The following is a 23562-nucleotide window of genomic DNA, read 5'->3' as shown; positions in this document are numbered from 1 at the left end:
ATTTTAAAGAAAAGATTCCCCAGGTTGTAATGATCAGTATCAGCAACAAAATCCTGATAATGAGTTCATTAAAGTGTCCCTCAATGCTGGCGATGGCATCCACTAAGTCCACTGGGGACAAAGAATTCTAAGTGTGGCAGTCGAGTGAAATAGTTAAAAACTAACTCTGGAGTTAGATTTTCAAGCATGTGAAATTCACTATTGCTACTGGGAATCACTCAGGGTGAATATAGATTGAATGAGGCAGTGAACACGAAACATTTTAGTTTGATACCTGAAACATGCTGGGCAGTCAGAAAAGGTTATTATCATTGAACCAAGCATGGAGATGGTCTGTGTTTCCTTAACAAACACTGCCCTTTTCTTCTTTTTGTAGAGTTTTGTTAATAAGCACTAGTTGGTCCATTCATCAGAATATTTAGAGCAATATATTTTCTGTGTTTAGGAAAAGTAAGAGTTACCCTAAGAAAATTAGTTGTGAGAGAGGAGAAGATTGGTAGGCTCACATAAAGATTCAGAAGCTTTGAAAAATATATCTGGATTACAGACTACCCTCCACAAAGCACAATCTTGGGTCTTACAAACAAACCCAAGAACGTATAATGAAATTACAAAGTCCTCTATCAAAGGGCAAGGTTACAAGAGATTAGGATGGGTAGTCCCAAACACTTAGCTGATCCCACTTCTCTAAGATTGTTCTTAGCAAAACACTCCCAAACTACCTACTTTTGATTAATATGTGCTTTTGACAAAAGTACTCTCACTTTAGAAAAGTGGTTTATTGTTCCTTTTTCTTTTTTCTGGGTCCACTCAGTTCTGGCTATTGGTGGTGCAGGGGATCAAATTTGAGTTCTCTTGTGTGCAAATCCCATGTGTTATTGCTGTACTTATTTCCCCAATGCTATTATCCTTCTTACTGAAGAATAATATGCAAGCTATTCTGGGCATTTCTCTAAATAAAACAGCCACTACCACCACAACAAAAACAGAAATCATACCTTCCCTCCACTATGACACCTAAATATGAAAAAATATATGTACATTTGTATATTCAGTAGATTATAAGTGAAGAGAGAGAGAGAAAGAGAGAGAAAGAATCAGCACTCAGTTCAATCAAAGATGACCTCAAGTGAAGAAGTTACTGTTATTATTTTCAGAAAACTGGTGCCTGATTCAGTAAGAGATCATTGAGATTCTGAGTGTGACCTCAGTTTTGGAAGTAGATACAATCATCAGTGGCCAGGATCTTTGAGTTCATGGCACTTCCTACCCAATAACCCCAAGGTCGAAGCTAAATCCATAAAAAGCACACAGATTCTTCTCATAGTTTTAAAGAATGTGATGAACAAATGTTATTCTAGAATAGTTGCCTGAAAATACCTCCCACATTCAGGGATACACCAATGAAGTGTGAACGGAATGTCCAAGAAACCATTGGAAGTAAAGTTAGAGGAACATAGTCTTGGTCTACTTGGCCTAGGAAATGAATTATAGGATGGGCTCCATGCTGGAACCAATCACAATCTATCATCACAAGGGCTACCAACCAGTCTTGGAGGTGGAAATAATCTCTGAATATCTAGCTTTGTGTGAATTTTTTAAAATAAAATTCTATTAGACAAAGGTTTTATCTAGCTGATACTGCTTTCAGGTATTTCTTGCATATTTAAACCAGATGTAAATAAATTTCTTTGACTTTTTTTTTTCCTGGTAAAGCTGCTGCTTAAAACCAGAATTAGTAAAGGAAATTGAAAAGAAAAAACACCCCAATTTAAGCACATATGATATTTCACAGCACAAACGATTAACATTAACTTTCTGTAATCATGTTAAGGAATCCTTCAAATTTTCAATGAAGAGACTCCCTCAAACAGTTCAACAATAACATAGCCTGGTCAGATTAAACAACCACACTGAAAGATGTCTGATGCTGGACTGATCTGACTCTGCCATATGGCATTCCATACACCCAAGCTTGTGTCTGGGGTTTCGTACTGTACCTGATCCAGGCAGTTGCTGCGTAGGTATCTCAGTGCCTGCTGAATACTCTGAGGCAGAGGCTGGCCCGTTCTCTGGACGTGAACTATCAGAGGAACACCAAAGACGGTCTTGTCTTTGTAATCGGGAACTTTCATCCTCTTCATGAACTTTGGAACTGACCTAGAATTCACAGAAACCAGGTCATGCAAGCCTCCTGGGGCACACTGTAGGGAGAGGCTGTGAAAGCAAGCAAGAAGGAAGCCAAGCTTTTGTTGGAATATCCAACAGGCACAGGCAGAATTCAATATTTCTCTCTTAACTTATCACATTACATGGAAGTATCTTTCGTCCCATGCCTAAGTGCTTAACCTCGAACTACTTAGCAGCATGATTCCTGTCAGCAGAATATATCTGTGACTGCTTTCCAGTCAAGTGGATGATTTTCCATTTTAATTGTGACTGGTGTACCTCTCAAGGCATAAACACTTGTGAGTCCTTAATTAGACAAAGCAAAACAAATTGAAAACTATAAGAATAAGTTTGGTTGGGATAGAGGAGAAAGGGTAGAGAAGATGAAAGGTATTTTTTGTCTCTTAATTTTTCTACCATCAATTGCATGCGTTATAGAAAAAAAAATTGTACATATACATATATTGATTTGACCATGCAATTTGCAACTTCCTGATATATATATTTTTAATAAAAACATTGTCAATTCTCCTATATACATAACATGGGACAACTGATGACATATTTTATGTTTTTTCAAATCTACCAAATCATCTAAAACAAGTCCACATTTAAGTCCAAATGTTTCTCTCAATAGCATACCCTCCCTCCAACCCTCCTTTTCAGTGAACTAACAGCCAACATGTATTTGAAGGATGAACTGCTCTCTCTGAATGAGTTCATGTTCTACATGTTGAGCTCTGCATTGGGCCAGAAGGCACAAGTGACAGATGCTTTTTTGCAAACTAGCAGCCGTATTTTATGGCAAGTTTATTTTTAATTTCTCTTTTCACATTGAATCACCCTTGGCTTGTGTATTTTTCATTTTTATATTTATTCCATGCCTTCCCTAGAAACCCACAGAGAGCTGCAAATAAAGCAAAGCTTCCTGCAGGCTACATCAGCAATGAGCTGGAGCAGCCCCGAGGGCAGATCTCCAGGCCTTATTTTTAAGAGATCAGCAGTGAAGGCAACAAATGGGTTCTCCAGAAATCAGACAGTAAACACTCAAGCTTTTGTAATCACCTTCTTAGCTCTAGAACAAATGACCTCTGTCTGAGGGGGCATGCTACGCACCATGTCCAGCCATGTTTGTTGGACATGGAGTACTTCTCCATGATGGCTGTCAGGCGGAGCAACGAGAAGCGCTGCAGGAGGTTCAGCTGGCCGGCTGTCTGGTTGCTGATGTGGGGCGATGTTGTGGACAGCTGGGGCTGGTGCGAGAGCTGGAAACTGTTCCACCTGAGGCGCCTTGACCAGAAAAATCGTCAGAGAAGCCAGTTACAGAGTGTATGTGCCACTAGGAAACAAGCACTTACCAATTCTTCAGGAGCTCGAGCTCTAAGATACGTACTTTACTAGTCGAAATAGTGCTGGTTACAAAGTACATAGAAATAGTTTTACAGGGGGGCCAGGCGGTGGTGCAGCTGATTAAGCACACACACTACAGTGTGTAAGGACATGGGTTCAAGCCCCTGGTCCCCCATCTGTAGGGGGAAAACTTCATAAGTGCTGAAGCAGGACTGCAGGTGTATCTCTGTCTCTCTCCCTCTCTATCTCCCCCTCCACTCTCAATTTCTCTCTGTCTCTATCCAATAATAAATTTTTTAAAAAGAAAGAAATGTATATTTTTTAAAAAATGGTTTTACAGGGGCTGGGTAGTGATGTACCTGGTTGAGTGTACATTTTACAATGTGCAAGGACTCAGGTTTGAGCCCTCAGTCCCCACCTGCAGGGGAAAATCTTTTTGAGAAGTGAAGCAGTGTTGCAGGTGTCTCTCTGTCTCTATCCCTGTCTATCATCCCCTTCCTTCTCAATCTCTGGCTATCTCTATCCAATAAAAAAAAAATAAAGATAACAAAAAATGGTTTTACAAAGGTCAACACAGAAGCAACCTAGAGAATGGCTCTGGAGCCTTTAGGCTTAGCTTCAGTGTAGACATAGGACAACACTGTGAAATATTCTGCAGCTTTTTATTTGAACTCTCCTCTATCTCTTTTATACACACTCAAGTGCGTGTACACACACACACACACACACACACACACACGCACGCACACGCACGCGCACGCGCACGCGCATACACACACACACACACACACACACACACACTTTCTCTCTCTCAGCTGCTTTGAACACTTTGGGAATGATTTTAGGGAAAAGCAAACAAAATGTTTTATGATATCACTTATTTATATCAACTCATGAAACAGATAATGCCTTCCCCTAGATCTGTCAGATGTGGAAAAAGCTACCTCCTTATGTTGACCCTATATATTTGTGTCATCTGTCCCATTTGTTTTGTGATATTCTTGGTTCAGAAACTATTTTGATAATTTAGTGTCGGGATGAGATTCCTTTGATGTTGAGATGGAGCAAAGGTGACAAACACAGAAGTCCCAAGTTCTGACACATCAAGGGCATCAAGGGATATTGCTGCCTCAGTGAGAAACCCAGCAGCACAGGCAGTATTGCTACTTCTACTAAACACATGCCCATAGCACTTGCCATCAGGAAGTGCTCTAAGCATGTACACTACATAAATAAACAGATGACAATTACCACGGAATGGGCTGAAAATCATTCGGCTAGTGACACCTTTCCAAAGGTATTTTCTAGGGTGTGTCTGAGATAAACTTTGTAAAATCACTTCTACAGTTGGTGGAATAGCTCACTCCAATAGTTTGCTGCTTTGCCAGCCAGTCAGTCAGCCACTTCTTTGTACTTTGTAATCAGCATCTTAAAGCCAAAAAATTTATGAAGCACACTTTTTCAACCTCAGAAAGTACTTAATGACTTAGAAAAAGTTTAAAAGTTGGGTCATAGGCATTTTGACTATTAATATAACAAGACTGTGTGCACAAGAAGCCACACATGTTATCATATAGGTGATATGAGCTGAAAAGCTGCATATGAGAAGCTGAAACTTAAAAAAAAAACAAACAAACTAAGCTTAAATTAAAACTAAGATGGGCAGGGGAGATAGCTTACTGGTTATGCAAACAGACTCATGCCCGAAGCTTTGAAGTTCCAGGTTCAATCCCCTACACCAACATAAACCAGAGCTGAGAAGTCCTCTGGTGTTTCTCTGTGTGTGTGTGTGTCTCTCTCTGCATCTCTCTAAAAATTAAAATAGATAAAATATTTAAAAAAGGAAAAGTAATACTTTAAAAAAATAAAACTAAGATTAAACTAAGAGAAATGGATGTGAGTTAACATGGATTCAATCACCATGACATTTGTACTAAGACATGCTTTTATTCAAGTAATCCACATACAGATCTTCAACTTACTGTGGCTATGTCCCTAGGCCAAGCTGATACTAAACATGCTCAGAAGACATGTACAGACCTATTGGTGGGCAGCATCACCTAACACAAGACCTATTTTAGAAAACACTATTTATTATTATTACTATTTTTTAACCAAAGCACTGTACTACTCTGGCTTACGGTGGTTCAAGGGATTGAACCTGGGACTTGGAAGTCTCAGGGACGAGAGTTTCTTTGCATCTCCATTATGCAATCTCCCCTGCCCATAACACAAGTTTTATTTTTTAGTAGAGTGTTGAGTATTTCACACAATTTATCAGCTTGTGTACATTGCACAGTAGCAGCTGTTCTCCCTTTGATGCTGTTGCTGACTGTGGCTGCTACTCACTCACTGGCCAGCATTTTGAGAGACTATCCTACCATGTATCTCTAGGCTAGGAAAAGATGAAGGCCCATGACTTGAAATCTAAGTTTAGTACATTCCACTTCTAATGCACTGAACAGCTGAAAACTTAGCCTGAGCCACCTGTGACTCACAGCACTGTCAGACATTTGTAAGTGCTGTCTAATTGTTTGTGAAATGAAGAAAGAGGCCACAACCATTAATAAATGGATTAAAAATAATCCCTTCACACGATCATGCTACCAACCTGTTAGGCCTGGTCAGGGAGGCCCCTACACCAGAATCCCTCCTTTCTCTGACCCCAGTGGCTTCTGACTCATTAAGTGATGTTCCGTCTCTCTCCACATCACTGGGTGTGGTCCGACCTTCGGACACAGAGTTGCCTTCAAAATCGAAGGTGATCTGATTAGGAGATGGAAAAGGGCATAAACCAGGTTCTGCAACCAATGTGTCCTGGGTTTGCAGTTCAGGCAAGATATTTTTGGACCAGTCATCCACTACCTCCCGGAGCCCATTCACATGGTGCAAAATGTCATCCAGGTGTGGGAAGAGATCCTCCTTTTCCAAGTCCAAAAGATCTCCAGTGCTGGCATACAAATGGGAGCCTGGGACGTTGTCATAGATACTGACTCGACTTGCCCTGTGGCAGGATGCCATGAGCTTGGGCTCTCTGGTGCCCGGGCCCTGCTGTCTGCTCAGGGAGATACTCCCGGTCCTCCAGTTAACTCCATTGCTTGCGTCTGTGGGTGACAGGCTCTCAATAGACAATGCCTTGGGGAATGTTCCTGGTTTGTGATCCTTGGGGATATGAACAACCAAGTTCTCTTGGGAATGAAACTCGTGGCTGTGGTTTTGGTCACCTGGGTCCTGCAGTGCTGTCCCGGCCAGCACATCCAGGTCTTCTAAGTACATGCCCCCACGCTTGTTGGGCACCTGACATCTCTGCTCCTTCTGGCCAGTGATACTCAACCCACTGCTGCTGTTTTCTGACTGGCTGCTCTCACTGCTCCATTTGCTGGAGCACTCGAGTCTTCTTTTGTCCTCAGCTGGGGACAAGTTCTGCACATCCCCGTTTGGGATCTGGATGCACTGCATGGCCTTGAAGGACTCTGGCTCTTGCTGCAGCACAGGCCCACTGATCACCAAACCACCTGTCCGCCCCAGCCCCTTGTGCCTCCCGTGTGTTCCTTTTGCCCGGAGCGTCTCCATGCGTTTCAAAAATGATTTGGCTCTGGCCCTGGTGGGTTTCTCATTCTTTGGGTGGAAGGGGTAGTTGAGACTGTCTTTGGGGAACTGCGGGAGGCTGCTGATGAGCGTGGCATCCAGCATGACCGGGCTGTCCCCAAAGTGAGGCCCACAGCCCTCCAAGGCCTCTCGGCTGGGGCTGTGGCTGACCGCCTGCCCCCGGCTGTCGCTGCCCCCGCTACTTTCACTGTGAAGGGAGCAGACCTCTGGTTCGCTTAGGTCTGTGAGGACACTCTCACTGCTAGTTGTGTTTCTCATCCGAATGTCTCCCGATGACCCATTTCTGTCTCCTCCAGGAAACAGTGTGTGGAGGTCGTCCACCCGAGACCACCGGCGGCTGGCTCTCTGGAAAGTCCATTTGCTACTGAGGCAGAGGTCTTCCTCATCTGAGTTGTCACCCTGAAAAACATGAGGGGGGAGGCTCATTTCTAGGGGGTTTGGATGAGAAGAAAGACCTGTTGGTAGGTGAGCACTGGCACTCACGCCTCCTTCCCATCTCCCTTCTCTATGTGCCTGCCCGTTGGGGACCTGGATTTAGTCCTTCTGTCATCTTCCATTGTCCCGTGTTATCTTTCCTTAGTCACAAGATAATCTATACTCAATTTGTCAAGCTTCTTTCCTTCCAGTTTTCATAGACTTTTTTTATTCCTTCCTTCCTCTATGAGAATTTTTTCTTGACTGATTACAATGAGTATATAATTACCATCTGACTAGACAGTCTAAATATAAAACACCTGCAGTGCTCTATTTTTTTTTCCTAAAGAATCCTAACCCTGCCAGAGAAGGCACTTACTTCTTGTCTGAAACCACTTTATCCCAGGAACCTGTTCCCAGCTTCCTTCTCCTTCACCTCAAAAACAATGTATCTCAAAGTTAAAAGACTCTGGGGAGAGAGGACAGGGAGGAGGCAGGTGGGGTGGGGGTGGGGGCTAGGATTTGGGAGGTTGTGGGGGGTGTGTAGTCCTGGTGCATGGTGGTGGAAATGGACCTAAGTTGTGGGGGTGTGAGAGTGTTTTGCAGATACCTATCACAGGGAAGTGAGAAATTGTATGTTGGTCAACAACTGTACTATATAAACCACTAACCCCCCAATACAATGTTAAAAAACATAGTATTCCTTTTACTAGTTTTTCAAACGTGATTTTTATCATATATTTTTCTTTCTATGTCAATAGCAAAATGATCTTCTGACTTCTTAAGAAACGTGAGAGCCATTATAGAGAACATGAGTTGAAGGAATTCTAATCCAACCCAACCTGCTTGGACCTCCTTTTGGTTTTAGCCAGTTCTGAATTCGATGCCTTTAGCAGGACACATTTCTGGCTGTTGGGTCTCCCACTGTTTGCCCTGACTTACACTTTGCCCCTCACACTATTATTTTAGCTTTCTGGGTTCTGCCTGACTTTGTAGCTCCTGTGAAATGAAACTATGGGTTCTCTGAGGCCAGAGGTGGCCTTATTGGTCTTTACAAATCCTAAATCCCAGGAAAGACCTTGATTTGTAGCATATTGATAATATTATCCTTCCAAGGGCCAGGGAGACACCTCACTCAGTCTATTAGAGTACCAGTTTGCCTACCTGAAGCCCCAGTGCCCATTCTGGGTACGTAGTTCACATGTCACATTCTCTTCCAGTCTCCTTCTCTGTGATCCGATAGTATTTGGATTAGGTCTTTACTGTAGTATTCATTCTAGTGCAACTTATGGACCATACCATGGCTTATATTTTAGTGTTAGAGGTAAGCTCATGTATTTTATTTGTATTTTTGAAACCAGTCTCAAACCAAATCACACTCGGGAGAATGAGATTCGATTCTGGAGTCTCAGATGCCTCGGCTTTGCTGGTGAATACTTCTTCTCCTCTCCTAATGGTCTCTGATGAGAAAAAGTTGTGAAGGTGGTATTTCCCTTCAAAACTCTTTATCAAAGTTTTATAAGAACTTGGTTGGATCTCATCAGTGACTTTTACACTCACTCCACGCTGACCAATAAGCTTTTATGTCATGCTCAACACACTCAAGTACTTTTTGCTTTTTAAAACTTGACTTTATTATATTATATTATATATTTTATTTTGATTATCTGTCTCTAAGTGCTTTTGTACTAGTTAAGAATTTATGTGACTCTATAAAAAGTTAACTTAGTTTCCAGAGTAAGTTCTTACCACTTATCCAGTAGGAGGAAAAATAGGCCCTGCCTAGAAGTTGGAAAAAGGAGTTCTAAAGGGGAGGTTGGAGACCTAAGTCTCTATGGTGGAACAAGATGATGGTTTGGTTAAGGGTGAAATATACTGATACCTATTTTGGGGAAGTGTGGAAATACATACTTCTTCAATAAAGGGACACTGGAGTTGAGGAATAAAAGGATCTGTCCATGAGGTCCTCACCAACGTACCCCAGAATCCTACCTCTCCAGACCCCTGCCCCACTATAGAAAGATAGAAACAGGCTGGGAGTATGGATTGACCTGCCAAAGCCCATGTTCAGTGGTGAAGCAATTAGAGAAGCCAGACCTTCCACCTTCTGCACCCCATAATGATACTAGGTCCATAATTCCAGAAAGATAAAGAATAGGAAAGCTTTCAAGGGAGGGGATGGGACATGGAACTCTGGTAGTGGGAACTGTGTGGAATTGTACCCCTTTTATCCTATGGTCTTATTGGCATTTTTTATTTTATAAATAAATTAAAAATAATAAAAATAAAAGGGTCTGCCCTGTAGGTTTGCTGAAAGTAATAAATGAAATAAGGCATGCAGTGGTCCTTCGTCAAGGGCTATTTGTTTATTCATTATTTTCCAGTGTTTGTTTCATTGCATCTTAACTGCCTATTAAGACAAATTGTTTACCTTTTTACATGTTTAACATTCATCTTATCCTCCTTTGACTTCATAATATATTCTGCTTTCAAGGAAAACTAGACGTACTCAGCAATAGATGCTGGAAACTTTCCACTCATGTTTATTTCTTGAAAATCTAGATTCTATACCTATGAACATCTAGGTTTTGATAAGGGAGCTCAAACTATTAAATGGAGGAAGGAAGGTCTTTTCAATAAATGGTGCTGGGAAAATTGGGTTGAAAAATGTAGAAGAGTGAAATTGAACCACTTTATCTCATCAGAAACAAAAGTCAACACCAAATGGATCAAAGCCCTGGATTTTAGACCATGAACTATCAAAATATTGATGGAACACTTTCCCATCTTAAGGACATCTTCGATGATACAAACCCAATTGCAAATTCTAAAACAAAAATAAACCAATGGAACTACATAAAATTGAGAATCTTCTGCACAGCAAAAGAAATCATCACTCAAACAAAGAGACTCCTCATAGAACGGGAGAAGACCTTTACATGCCATACATCAGACAAGAGGCAAATAACCAAAACACATAAAGAGCTCACCAGAATTAGCAACAAAAAAAGCAAATGACCCAATTCAAAAGTGGGCAGAGTAAATGAATCGAATATTCACTACAGAAGAGACACAAAAGGCCAACAGACATATGAAAATTTACTCCAAGTCACTGATTAGCAGAGAAATGCAAATAAAGACAACAAACAGTGAGATACCACATCACCCCTGTGAATGTCATACATCAGAAACGACAGCAACAATAAATGCTTGGAGAGGTTGTGGGGACAAAGGAACCTTCCTATACTGCTAGTGGGTTTGTAAACTGGTCCAGCCCTTGTGGAGAACAGTCTGGAGAACCCTCACAAGGATATGATCCAATATCTCCTCTCCTAGGGATATATCCTAAGGAGTCAAGGACACCTATCCAAAAAGATGTGTACACCTATGTTCATAGCAGCACAATTCATAATAGCCAAAACCTGAAACAACCCCTGGTGCCCAAAAACAGATAAATGGCTGAGAAAGTTGTGGTATATATACACAATAGAATACTACTCAGTTATTAAGAATAGTGAACCCACCTGGTCTGACCCATCCTGGATGGAGCTAGAAGGGATTATGTTAAGGAGATAAGTCAGAAAGAGATGAGTATGGGAGGGGAAGGGTAGATTTTCAGCTCCTCTGTGGGGTGGGGGGTAGAGACACAGACCTTTGGTGGCAGGAATAGTGTTAATATATACTCTTATTAACTTATAGTAAAAATCACTTTCAATCAATATGAGAGGGGAAAAAAAGATTGAATGTCACGAACTTTTTGATGCATAGACCCCAGTTCTGAGTATATATTCTTTCAATATAAATGCTTAATGTTTCAAATTGGTAAACTGATTGAATTTTAACAGTGGGCTTAAATCGTTAATACATTTCTAATAATGACTTTTAAAAAATTTAAATAATCTATAATCTTAGACCAGGGAGACCAGAAGCAACTGGACTTGTGAGTATATAAGATAGTTATTTGTAAATAGCATTAAATGACATAAATCATAGAAAGGTCTTACATGGTATAATAAATCCTAACCACGAATTTTAAGAGTAAACCAAATCCCCAAATAACTTGGTTCTAACAATAACTATCTATTGCATTCTTAAACTCGAGGACAGCAGGAACCCTCCAGCGCTCTCTATAAAATTCTCTATAAAACTCATAATTTCCCCAGTCCTGGAACCTCTGGAGTGTGACTCACTTTCCTTCATGCTTCTCTCAATCCACACCATTTGATGCTGCATCTACTGATCTCAGCCAAATCAATGCAACCAGTACCACCTCGACACGTTTCACTTTGGATGGTGTCCAGAGATGTCAGACATGAGATGTCAACCCTTCAGCTCCATTACTCTGGTGAGACCATAGGACTTCTTAATTCATAGCCCATAGGATTTCTTAATTCCATTTCGAGTGATGCAATCCTAACAAAGCCTCAAAACCTAGATATAGACCAGGGTCCATGAGATAGAGCACATGTGCATATGTATCCTTAAGTTAGGGGAAAATATATACTTTAAAGCAAAAGTGCACAATAGTTTGCAGTGATTTAGTAAGTGTAGCAAGCAAGTAAAAAGACCTAAAAAGACACCATAAAATACTTAATCAAATAGTTTCTACTTAGACAAAGATACCTTCCTCACCTACTTCCTATTTCACTTCTCTCAACTACTCTAGGCTTAGCCCTGTCAGATTAAGTAAGGACTACGAAAGCTGGATAAGGGCAAGAGACTGGCATACTTTAATGATGGCTCTGTTGGTCACTACCAGGCCCCTCCATCATCTGGGGCCTTAGTCAGGGAATCCTGGGATTCCCACATAGATATGATGGACCTAGACTTCTAACAAATCCCTCTTTCCACCATCACTGGTCATCTCCATCAGTAACAGAATCATGAACCCTCTTGTGGGCCTCTACAAGACCTTGTCCTCAACATGGATCAACAATTGTTGAAACTGCCTCACTCTCCGAAGGGAGGTTAGGTCATCACACTCTGCCACTTGAGGAAGATGGGTCCTGAAATGAGTGCAGTCTAGAATGTTCCTATCTATGACCATGGAATACGAACTCAGACCTACAGGGATGCAGAGGTTACACAGGCTCCTGTGATAAATATGGGCCCCAAATCAGATCGATGGGATTTATAGTCGACAGTATTTATATACTTTCCTCATATTTGGAAATTACTTTCTCTCCTGATGCAGCTTTCTAGTCCTATTTCTGACTCTGACACCATCTCCCTAGACAATATCTTTAACCCACCTGCATGTTAGCTGTTGGGTTCAGGCAAAAATTGGTAAAGTCATGAATCCCTTGGAATATGCCTAAAATAGACTTCCTGGCTTCTTTCAACACGAAGACTCCAAATCTTGCCTGCTATATTCTTACCTTTAGGTTCCTGATTATTTAACAATTTGTTCTGGTTTATATCTTAATGCTTTTCAGCCACCAAGTTGCAGATGCTATCATAATGTCAACCTGACTTCCCTGGGCAGAGGACCTCACCAATGTGTCCCGGAACCTTACCTCCCCAGAGTCCTGCCCCACTAAAGTATGGATCGACCTACCAATGCCCATGTCCAGTAGAGAAGCAATTACAGAAGCCAGACCTTCCACCTTCTGTACTCCATAATGACCCTGGGTCCATGCTTCCAGAGGGATAAAGAATAGGAAAGCATCCAATGGAGAGGATGGGATACAGAACTCTAGTGGTGAGAACTGTGTGGAATTATACCTCTCTTACCCTATGGTTTTGTGGATGATTAATCAATAAAAAATGAAAGTAAAATAAAATCTAGATGCATATGGACTGGACTAAATGACAAATTCAGGTACTTAAGTGTAAGGTGGAAGAGAGAACTTCATAAATTTGCAATCATAGTTGGAGACAGGTTTTGTAAAAGTTGTATAGCATATTTTTGCCTCCAGGGCTATTTCTGGGGCTCAGTAACTGCACTATGAATCCACTGCTCCTGGAGGCCATTTTTTCCATTTTGTTGCCCTTGTTATTGTTATTGTTGGATAGGATAGATAATAGAGAGAGGAGGGAAATGCAAATAGGGGGAAAGAAAGACAGATACCTGCAGACCTGCTTCACCGATGTGAAGCAACCCCTTTGCAGTTGGGGAACCAGGATCTTACAACAGTCCTTGTGTTTCACATTATGTGTGGTTAACCTGCTGCACTACCATTCGCCCCCCCAACATATATATATATATTCATTTTATTTTATTTTATTTTATTTTTGCCTCCAGGGTTATTGCTGGGGTTTGGTGCCTACACTATGAATCCACTGTTCCTGGAGGCCATTTTTTCCCATTTTGTTGTCCTTGTTGTTATTGTTGCCATTGATGTTGTTGTTGTTGGATAGGACAGAGAGAAATCAAGAGAGGATGGAAGACAGAGAGGGGGAGAGAAAGACAGACACCTGCAGACCTGCTTCACCACTTATGAAGTGACCCCCCTGCAGGTGGAGAGCCAGGGGCTTGAATCCAGATCCTTATACTGGTCCTTGTGCTTTGTGCCATGTGCACTTAACCCACTGTGATACCACCAGACCCCCAATATATATATATATATATATATATATATATATATATATATATATATATATATATATATTTTTTTTTTTTTAAGTTGTACTTGAAGACAGAAGGTAGCTCACTATGTATATGTACCTTGTCTTGTGCTTGGTCCAAGTCCAAGCTCTGGCACAAGGCTTGTAGAACTCCAATGTGCTGACAAACACACACTCTCTCACCACATGGTCTCTCTCTCTCTAAATAAATAAATAAATGGAAAGAATAATCATCGGCTGGGGGAGCAATGAAACTTCCCAAGGGTGAGGGCCTGGAACTGGTGGTGGGGGGAGCTGTACTTGTGCAAGTGAAATGAGGCACAACTCTGGGCTAAGGTCTCAAAAGTAGAATTTAAATTACTTCCTTCCTTCCTTTTTTTTTTTTTTTTTCTCTTTCTCTGTTACTGAAACAATGAAACCTGACTTTTGATTGCTATTTATCTATCAGGCACCATAATCAGTAAGCCAGTTGGATTTTTTTTTTTGTACAGAATTTCAAGATGCAAGGAAAAATGAAATAGGCACTTACTTTATGAAAAAGCCCTTTAACAAGTAGTTTTTTTAAAAGGCAAAAGGAGGATATGCTTTTAAAGGAAGCATAAATATTTTACAGTAGAAACTGCAATCTTTAGTGTTGGTGCCAATGAACTCCCTCAAGCTAGCCCAAACCCGATTACTAATGCTAGCAAACCACAGACTAGTTGGATAAGGACTCTTTTCTTTTGGTTAAGAAAATATGACAAATTGGGCACTGTGGATGGAAAACCTGCCCCTGCACACAGGCTCTAAGTGCTTTTATACTAGCTTTGGGCAATAAGGGGATATTTACAAATTAACCAAGGCATGTGAGAAAGTAGCAACTTCTGGGAGGGGGGAGGAACAAAAAAATTCAGAATTTTGCAGTATGTAGATTGCCTGAACCCAAACAGACAAAAAACAACCAAAGGAATAAAATAAGTAAGTAAAATAAGCAAAGAAAAAGCCCACATTCTCCTACAACACGCCACACAATGGTCACAGTAATCTCAAACAGTGCTGACCGGATTCTGTTGGTGTTTCTCACTAGTGCAAATTTTTGAAGCTGCAAATAGTAACATACAACTAGAAATATATTTTATTTTTTAAGATTTTTATTTACTGACTCATGAGAAATGATAGGAGAGACAGAAAGAACCAGACATCACTCTGGTACATGTGCTACTCAGGATTGAACCCAGGACCTCATGCTTGAGAGTCCAGTGCCTTATCCCTGCACCACCTCCTGGACCACTAGAAATATATTTTCCACCATAAGCCAGACACACATATACACTACAGTGAAGCAATACATACATAAAAATATACATGCATGCATGAATAAAATTCATGCTATAATAGTCTTCGTGCTCTATTTTGTAGTCTCGTTTCTTCTGTTTAATTTTTTAAAAGATGTTGTTTGTGAGCCACCAAACTTACTTGACAACCCACCACCATCAGCCAAGAGCAACAGTGTGGAAAATGTATTGCACTAAAATTGTTTTTCGTCCATATGGGACCTAGTAGGCAATAGTAGGAATATAACAGACTTCAGAATAATAACCGTGGAAGTGCACTGGTTATTTAAAAGATGAGAAAATTTTATCTTTTAAATTTTTGAGGCTAAAAGTAGTCTGTCATCATCATTTTGAGAAGCAGACTGGATGTAGGTGTCAGATATGTTTATGAGAAAAAGATATCCCAAAGTATAACTTAATTTTTCTATCTCAGTGGTCTAGAAGACCATGGAACCTCTATAGGTGAACAGTATCTGACTATCTCCAAGGGAACTGACAAGGGACTCTTGTGAAACTGTGGCCAGCCAAACAAACTGTGCTTGAGGCTACACAGAGTTTTGTTAGTCACGAGTTGAGTAACTTCACCAGTGAGTGACCAAAAGATTGAAAGCAGCTGAAGGAGAGATTTGACAGATGCTTCAACGTTAGGTCCATTTGGAGAATAACCTGAGCCAGAGCCAGGTGGTAGTGATGCACCCAGTTAAGCACGCACAGTACCACGCACGAGGACCTGGGTTCAAGCCCCTGTTCCCCATCTGCAGCGGGGACACTTAACAAGACGTGAAGCAGGTATGCAGGTGTCTATCTTTCTCAATACCTCTCTGTCTCCCCTTCCCTTTCCTACCAATTTCTCTCTATCCTATCGAATAAAATGATGGGGGAAAAATAAAAGGGAAAAAAATGGCTGCCAGGAGCAGTGGATTCAATGTGCCGGCACGGAGCCCCAGATACTGGAAGCAATAAAATAAAATAAATAAATGAAAGAAAAGAGAGTAACTTGTGCTATGAGGGTTCATATTATAATTTATTTAGATATTTTATGTTTTTAAGGAGGGAGGGGGCAGTATTGTGGTAAGTAGGAGCTGGCAATCAAACTGGGAAGTGCAGGTGTTCAAGTCCTGCACTCGGCAGTGGAGTTTTCTCCTGCCACATGCTCATATTTGAAAATGTGAAGATGGCATAGGGTTATTTGTGATGTGATCTGGATTGATGTAGCCTTTTTGAGACTCAGATTTTCAGAGGTATAAAATGGAAAGAATAGCAATGTACACCTAGCATGGTTTGTCACACAACTCGTATCAGCAACATTAACAATTCTAACATGTTTATGTAATGTGAGTTAACTATGTAATATGACTACTAAAGTAGACACTTTAGGATGCATGATCAAAAGCACAGATCTCAAGATTTGGAAGGTCGTAACCACCCCCCCCCGCTCCCCCCAGTATTCTGCACTGGCCACATATATTTGGAACAACGGATATCTTTTCTTTTTGCCTCCAGGGTTATAGCTGGGGCTCGGTGCCTATACTAAAACCCACAGTTCCTGGTGGCTATTTTTTCCATTTTATTGGATAGGACCTGCTTCACTGCTTTCGAAGTGAGTACCCTGCAGGTAGGGAGCCGGGGGCTTAAACTGGGATCCTTGCTTGGGTCCTTGCGCTTTGTACTATGTGCACTTAACTCAGTGTTCCACTGCCCACCCCCTTCTTTTCTTTTTCTTTTTTTTAAATGATCCCACTTTTTTATTGTAGCTATTATTGTTGTTATTGATGCCATCGTTGTTAGATAGGACAGAGAGAAATGAAGAGAGGAGGGGAAGACAGAGAGAAGGAGAGAAAGACAGACATCTGCAGACCTGCTTCACTGCTTGTGAAGAGACTCCCTTGCAGGTGGGGAGCCAGGGGCTAGAACTGGGATCCTTATGCCAGTCCTTGCACTTTGTGTCACATGCACTTAACCCGCTGTGCTACTGCCTGACTCCACCCCTTCTTTTCTTAATGATTTTATTTATTAGTGAAAGTGATAGAGGAGACAGGAGGGGAAGACAGAGACAGAGAGTCAGAGAGAGAGAGAGAGAGAGAGAGAGTGAAAGAGAACAAGAAACAGACATACATTCTCGCACATACACTGCTGGGGATTGAACTCAGGACCTTATACTTGGGAGTTCAACAATTTATCATCCACTGTGCCACCTTCCAGACTGCTCAATGGGCATTTTCCTAATGTCATATTTTAAAGGGGACACAGAAGAGGAAGCATTTCAAAGAAAGAATAACTATCCAAGAATCAAGAATCGAGGAATGAAACCCTTCTGTGAAGAATGATCTAAAGAACAAATTTTCAGGTTTAGAACTAGAAACTCTAGAGCAGTGCTATTCAAAGTGTAGTCAGGGGGCTATCAGCCCTCAAACTTAGCAATTTTCAATGAGATAAGAATTAGTTGAGAGTGAGCACTGAAGCCACTCTAAAAAAAAAAAAGACAGTAGCAGGCTAGAAACTAAGGATAAAAAAAAAAGACAGTCACTCACCACTGACTTTGAGAAACTTTGTTCTAGTTTGAACAGAAGTCAGAAAGCTTTTTCATAAAGAGAAAGAGTAGATATTTGCAGTTTAGTAGTCTCACAATCTCTGCTATGAATGCTCAACTCTTGCTGTGGCAAAACAAACAAACAAAAAAAACCACTAGTATAGCCACGGGCCCTTTGGAATATAACTAAAATATGCCTACTAGCTATCTACAAAATGGAGGGGCCCCCAACTCTTCATCTGCATTATTCCAGCCTTTAGTTCCATGATTGGTCAAAAATTTGTTTGGCTTTGTATGTTAACTCTATTTTCAACCACCAGGTTCCAGATGCCAGCATGATGCCAGACCAGACCTCCCTGAACCGGCAATCCCACCAATGTGTCCTGGAGCTTCATTTCCCCAGAGCCCTTCCCCACTAGGGAAAGAGAGAGGCAGACTGGGAGTATGGATCAACCTGTCAATGCCTATGTTCAGTGGGGAAGCAATTAGAGAAGCCAGACCTTCCACCTTCTGCATCTCATAATGACCTTGGGTCCATACTCCCAGAGGGATAAAGAATAGGAAAGCTATCAGGGGAGGGAATGGGATACAGAATTCTGGTGGTGGGAATTGTGTGGAGTTGTACCCCTCTTATCCTATGGTTTAGTCAATATTCCCTTTTTATAAATTAAAAAAATGAAAAAAAAAAAAAGAATGGGCATGGTTTGTTCCAATAAAACTTTCTTTACTAAACAGGAGCAGTAGTTTGCTGCTCCCCCCCCACCCATACCTCCTCCCTCCTCTAACTCACAGAGCTGAAGCACTGATGTGAGAAAGGGGAAATCCCTCTTCTATGCTTCAGCACAGAAAAGAGATGGTATCTGACATCACATCAGCTTTTAGCTTAGCACACAAAAAACTTCTCGTAATTAGAGTGAAACAAATTGTAATTTAATGTACTCATCTAGATGCTGAAGAGTGGAGCCTGGGTGAGCAGAGAAGAAATGCTCTCTATAGGAAGGAAATCTTACAGCAGACAGAGGTTGGAAAATGGACCTAAGATTCCTTTTATCTGAAAGATGCCATGATTTTGGGGACAATTACATGTAATTATCTATGTGAGACTATTACAATCTCCAGCCAAGTGACCAGTGGAATGAAATGAAATGGAGTTTTTCTTACATGGGATACTGCTGTTTGAGGTGCCAAAAGGTGTCTTCTTTGTTGGATGATGTGGGGGTGTGAAAGGCAGTGGTGATGGAGGGAGCTGAAGTGCAGGCCCCTGACTGCTGTTGTCCCTTTGTAATGTCAGATGCAATAAAGTCAGGAGGTTCTGGCTGCAAGGTGACAACTATTCATGGTTTTGGTATTGTTTTCCACTTTCTGTCATGATTTCATGGAGCTTTATTAAAACTATAACTTTAGCCAGTTTTTTTTTTTTTTGTAGCTGCTCTCTTGAGAAATCTTTGTAGGTAAAAGTACCATGTGCATAGATGTCCTGCCTGTCCTCATTCATCACACAGCTTTATTGGAGTTTTCAGTCTGTGACCTCAGCTTTGAGCAAAAGTCTCAGACATATTATCCTTAACCCAGGGATTTTTAAAAAAATATTTATTTACTTATTCCCTTTTGTTGCCCTTGTTGTTTTATTGTTGTAGTTATTATTGTTGTTGTCGTTGTTGGATAGGACAGAGAGAAATGGAGAGAGGAGGGGAAAACAGAGAGGGAGAGAGAAAGACAGACACCTGCAGACATGCTTCACTGCTTGTGAAGCAACTCCCCTGCAGGTGGGGAGCCGGGGGCTCGAACCGGGATCCTTACTCCAGTCCTTGAGCTTTGCACCACGTGCACTTAACCTGCTGCGCTACCGCCCAACTCCCAACCCAGGGATTTTAATATTATTTTGAGGCAAGGGTGAATTTTGTAGATGATAAAAATGAAAAAGCACTTTTCTGAGAGACAGTAATGTTGAGGGTCAGGAGGTACCTGGAGGGCACCGCCCAGAAAAATTGGAGTGGTGACAGGTGTGCTTGGAAAGGTGGAGATACTTTTTCTGTCCAGATATCATCATGTGAGTATAAACTCTATTTCTCTCTTTCCCTCCCTTTCCTCTCTTTCTCATGTTCTAGTATGAATGTTCTCAATTTTGCTGAATAAAATTTAAAATTCCTGAAAATCATGCTCTCTCCTTAATTCTTTGCTGAGATAATGTGTGCCGAACCTTTTTATTGTTGGGGAAGCAAGCGTCAGCCTGCCTTTCCAGTAGCAGTAGCAGTAGCAGTAGCAGTAGCAGTAGCAGTAGCAGTAGCAGTAGCAGGCCGGCACAACAGCTCACTTGGACGTAGGTTCAAGCCCAGTCAGCACTGCATTGGAAGCTTTGGTGCTATGATGTCTTTCCCTCAGCCTGTCTCTAACTAGGAGAAAAACAACACAAAAATAAGCAAGCAAGCAAACAAACAAACAAAACCTATAGCTTGTAGTAGTGAAGCCTCAGTGATTAGAAAAAAAAAAAATGAAGAAAAACAGTGAAATAGGTCAGAATGGCCCGAGATTTTAATATTTGGCATTTTCAAAAAACAAAACAAAATCCTTAGCTGAAATTCTATGTACTTCAGAGGCTAATGCCAACCATCAGAAACTCCAAGAAAAGGTTTTTTTTTTTTTTTTTTTTTAAAGGAATTTGGTCATATGTTTACACTGGGAATAGGAGTCCACTTGAGTCCACAGCCACAAGAGGCAAGTAACCCACAGTCCCACAGTCACAGTCACATAGAGCTTTGGAAGTATAACTGAGCTGAGGGCCTAAATTTGCCTGCTCAGAAGCTCCAAAGGGCCACCACTTGCAGTGCTCAGGGGGAGATAAGCCAGAGGGAAAGGGCTGGTAGGTGGGGGTGGACAGTAGGGGTGGGGTGCTTGAGAAAGACTTCTAGCTGGGTTTAAGTAAGCATTTCAGAGAAGTATAGAGCCAAGACCGAGAATACTTTTCTCCACTTGACTCTCACAGAGATCGGGAACTTAATCCTAAAGAGACTTTATTTTTCTTTTGAAAATTAGCAAGGTGGGAGGCAGATGGCCTCCAGTTCTCCTGACACTTTACAAATGGCCTTTGATGTGCAAGAAAAGCATGAACCTGAGTGTGAATGAGGCTTCACTATCTTTATCTATGTGTGTTTCTTTTTTCCTTTCTTGAAAGGGTCAATCCACCAAAACTAAACTCAGGATGCAAGAGAACAAACAGAACAAAGCAAAGCATGAGTCATTTAAGGTGAGAGCTTTAGAGACCCATTTTCATAAACGCATCATATAAATCATAGACTTTAGTACAGATGACAAGAAACATCCCTCTTGTGAAAACAATGGTAAAAACACCTGCAAGTACTGCCAAAGAAACTCTTCCAGATCTCTGGCCAAGAGTCAGATACTCATTCCAGCCCCCAGACATTTCTGAAACTTGAAAGGCAAGGAAGGGGCAATGCAGTGCCAGATTACCTAGGTCTAAATACCGCCTCTGCTATTTCTATGTGGCTTTGGGCAAGGTGCTTGGCTTCTCTGCCCTTTGATTCCTTCTCTGTGACATGGAACTTATGCTGACATGAGTGCCTGGTATAGTGTAAGGCTTGGATTGTGTGAGTGTGTGTTAACCACACAGATTGAAAAGTAAATATATATATATATAACAGGCCTAATAGCTCCAATAGAGAGAAGAACCATTGTGACTTTGGATGGTTAAGGTATCTGGGGATAGCACTCTGCAGAATTAAATGTCAGGGCCTTGACAGATTAGTGATAAGCACTGTATTTTTAGTTCTTAGATTGCTCTAAGGGAGGATATACTCAGAGGAAATACAGTCGTATTATTTTTCTTATAAACAAATTCCAAAGAGGGTTGAAGCTTCATGTAGCGTTTGGTTCTTAAGTTTCACTTAAAAAAAACAAAAAAACACATTTGGCCTATTTTAAGTCCATATTCACTTTTTTCTAATTTTTATTTATTTGTTTACTCTTTTAGTAAAAAAAAGGATTAGCCTATGATGCATGTAAAGGACAGATCGGGGAACACATGTCACAACAGAGGGCCCCCTGCACAGTTTCTGAGACCATGGTTCTGGATGCTGGTCATTGCTGAGATTCACAAGTGGGTGGAAACCACAACTGGGAAATATTTAGTTGAAAGTTCAGGTCATTTGTCCCAGTATAATTATATAAGTAGGAATGTGTTGGTCACTATATGCATTTGTAAGGTTACGTAGGGATCTAAGAGTATAAGCTATCATATTCAACATAAAGGCCAAATAAAGAATGCCAGGGTACTGAAAAGACCAACTTACAGAGGAGTTTTTGTGAGGGAGATATAGAATTCACCTAATGAATGTTTTTTGAACCTATTTTTGAACATATAGGTTTTGAAAAGGTGGTGTGATACAATAGCCAAGGAGTGTAAGCAACCTAAATGCTCATCGATGGACTGGATATTGGATAGGGTACTAGTCTGTAATTAAAAAAGGTGATAGAATGGGAGAAGATCTTTACATGCCATACATCAGATAAGAGTTTAATAACCAACATATATAAAGAGTTTGCCAAACTCAACAATAAGACAACAAATAACCCCATCCAAAAATGGGGGGAGGACTTGGACAGAATATTCACCACAGAAGAGATCCAAAAGGCCGAGAAACACATGAAAAAATGCTCCAAGTCTCTGATGGTCAGAGAAACACAAATAAATACAACAATGAGATACCACTTCACACCTGTAAGAATGTCATACATCAGAAAAGGTAACAGCAACAAATGCTGGAGAGGGTGTGGGGTCAAAGGAACCCTCCTACACTGCTGGTGGGAATGTCAATTGGTCCAACCTCTGCGGAGAACAGTCTGGAGAACTCTCAGAAGGCTAGAAATGGACCTACCCTATGACCCTGCAATTCCTCTCCTGGGGATATAACCTAAGGAACCCAACACATCCATCCAAAAAGATCTGTGTGCACATATGTTCTTGGCAGCACAATTTGTAACAGCCAAAACCTGGAAGAAACCCAGGTGCCCAACAACAGGTGAGTGGCTGAGCAAGTTGTGGTATATATACACAATGGATTACTACTCAGCTGTAAAAAATGGTGACTTCACTGTTTTCAGTCGATCTTGGATGGACCTTGAAAAATTCATGTTAAGTGAAATAAGTCAGAAACAGAAGGATGAATATGGGATGATCTCACTCTCAGGTAGAAGTTGAAAAACAAGATCAGAAAAGAAAACACAAATAGAACCTGAAGTGGAATTGGCATATCGCACCAAAGTAAAAGACTCTGGGGTGGGTGGGTAGGGAGAATACAGGTCCAAGAAGGATGACAGAGGACCTAGTGGGGGCTGTATTGTTATATGGGAAACTGGGGAATGTTATGCATGTGCAAACTATTGTATCTACAGTTGAATGTAAAACATTAATTCCCCAATAAAGAAAATTAAAAAAAAAGGTGATATTGTGTCTAATGGGAACAAAGAGATGGGATGGGAGGTGATTTTTTTAATGAAGTCAGTGAGGAGGTGGAAGACATATAATGGATAGTTTTGCTCATATGTAGAATATAGAACATTGAAAACACATGAAGTTGAAGAAAAAAAAAAGTA

At 41.0% G+C, this 23562-nt stretch overlaps 2 protein-coding genes and 1 long non-coding RNA gene across 11 annotated transcripts in view; 2 read left to right on the top strand and 1 right to left on the bottom strand.

The window, feature by feature from the left end:
- KL (klotho) overlaps positions 1-932 on the top strand; it is an 88402-nt gene extending 87470 nt beyond the window's left edge. The window contains exon 6 of the transcript XR_009549997.1: positions 923-932. The gene's annotated coding sequence lies outside the window, so the exon portion shown is untranslated. The remainder of the gene's footprint in view (positions 1-922) is intronic.
- Positions 1-23562, top strand: part of LOC132538640 (uncharacterized) — a 915711-nt gene that overhangs the window by 229323 nt on the left and 662826 nt on the right. The gene's annotated exons all lie outside the window — the stretch shown is intronic.
- The window catches only part of STARD13 (StAR related lipid transfer domain containing 13), a 576918-nt gene that overhangs the window by 23099 nt on the left and 530257 nt on the right, over positions 1-23562 (bottom strand). For 7 of the 9 annotated variants that reach the window (XM_060191640.1, XM_060191639.1, XM_060191637.1 and 4 more), the window contains 3 exons: positions 6131-7527; positions 3286-3459; positions 2001-2217 (listed from right to left, as the gene is read on the bottom strand). In XM_060191640.1, the coding sequence (XP_060047623.1) occupies positions 2001-2217; positions 3286-3459; positions 6131-7527 (1788 nt within the window). The remainder of the gene's footprint in view (positions 1-2000; positions 2218-3285; positions 3460-6130; positions 7528-23562) is intronic. The other 2 variants (XM_016186926.2, XM_007520284.3) reach the window with 1 other exon arrangement.

The sequence above is a fragment of the Erinaceus europaeus genome, chromosome 5 (genome assembly GCF_950295315.1).
Source record: "Erinaceus europaeus chromosome 5, mEriEur2.1, whole genome shotgun sequence".
Taxonomy (NCBI): Eukaryota; Metazoa; Chordata; class Mammalia; order Eulipotyphla; family Erinaceidae; genus Erinaceus; species Erinaceus europaeus.
The sequence above is the reverse complement of the archived record's forward strand: the minus strand, read 5'-3'. Positions and strand labels throughout refer to the sequence as shown.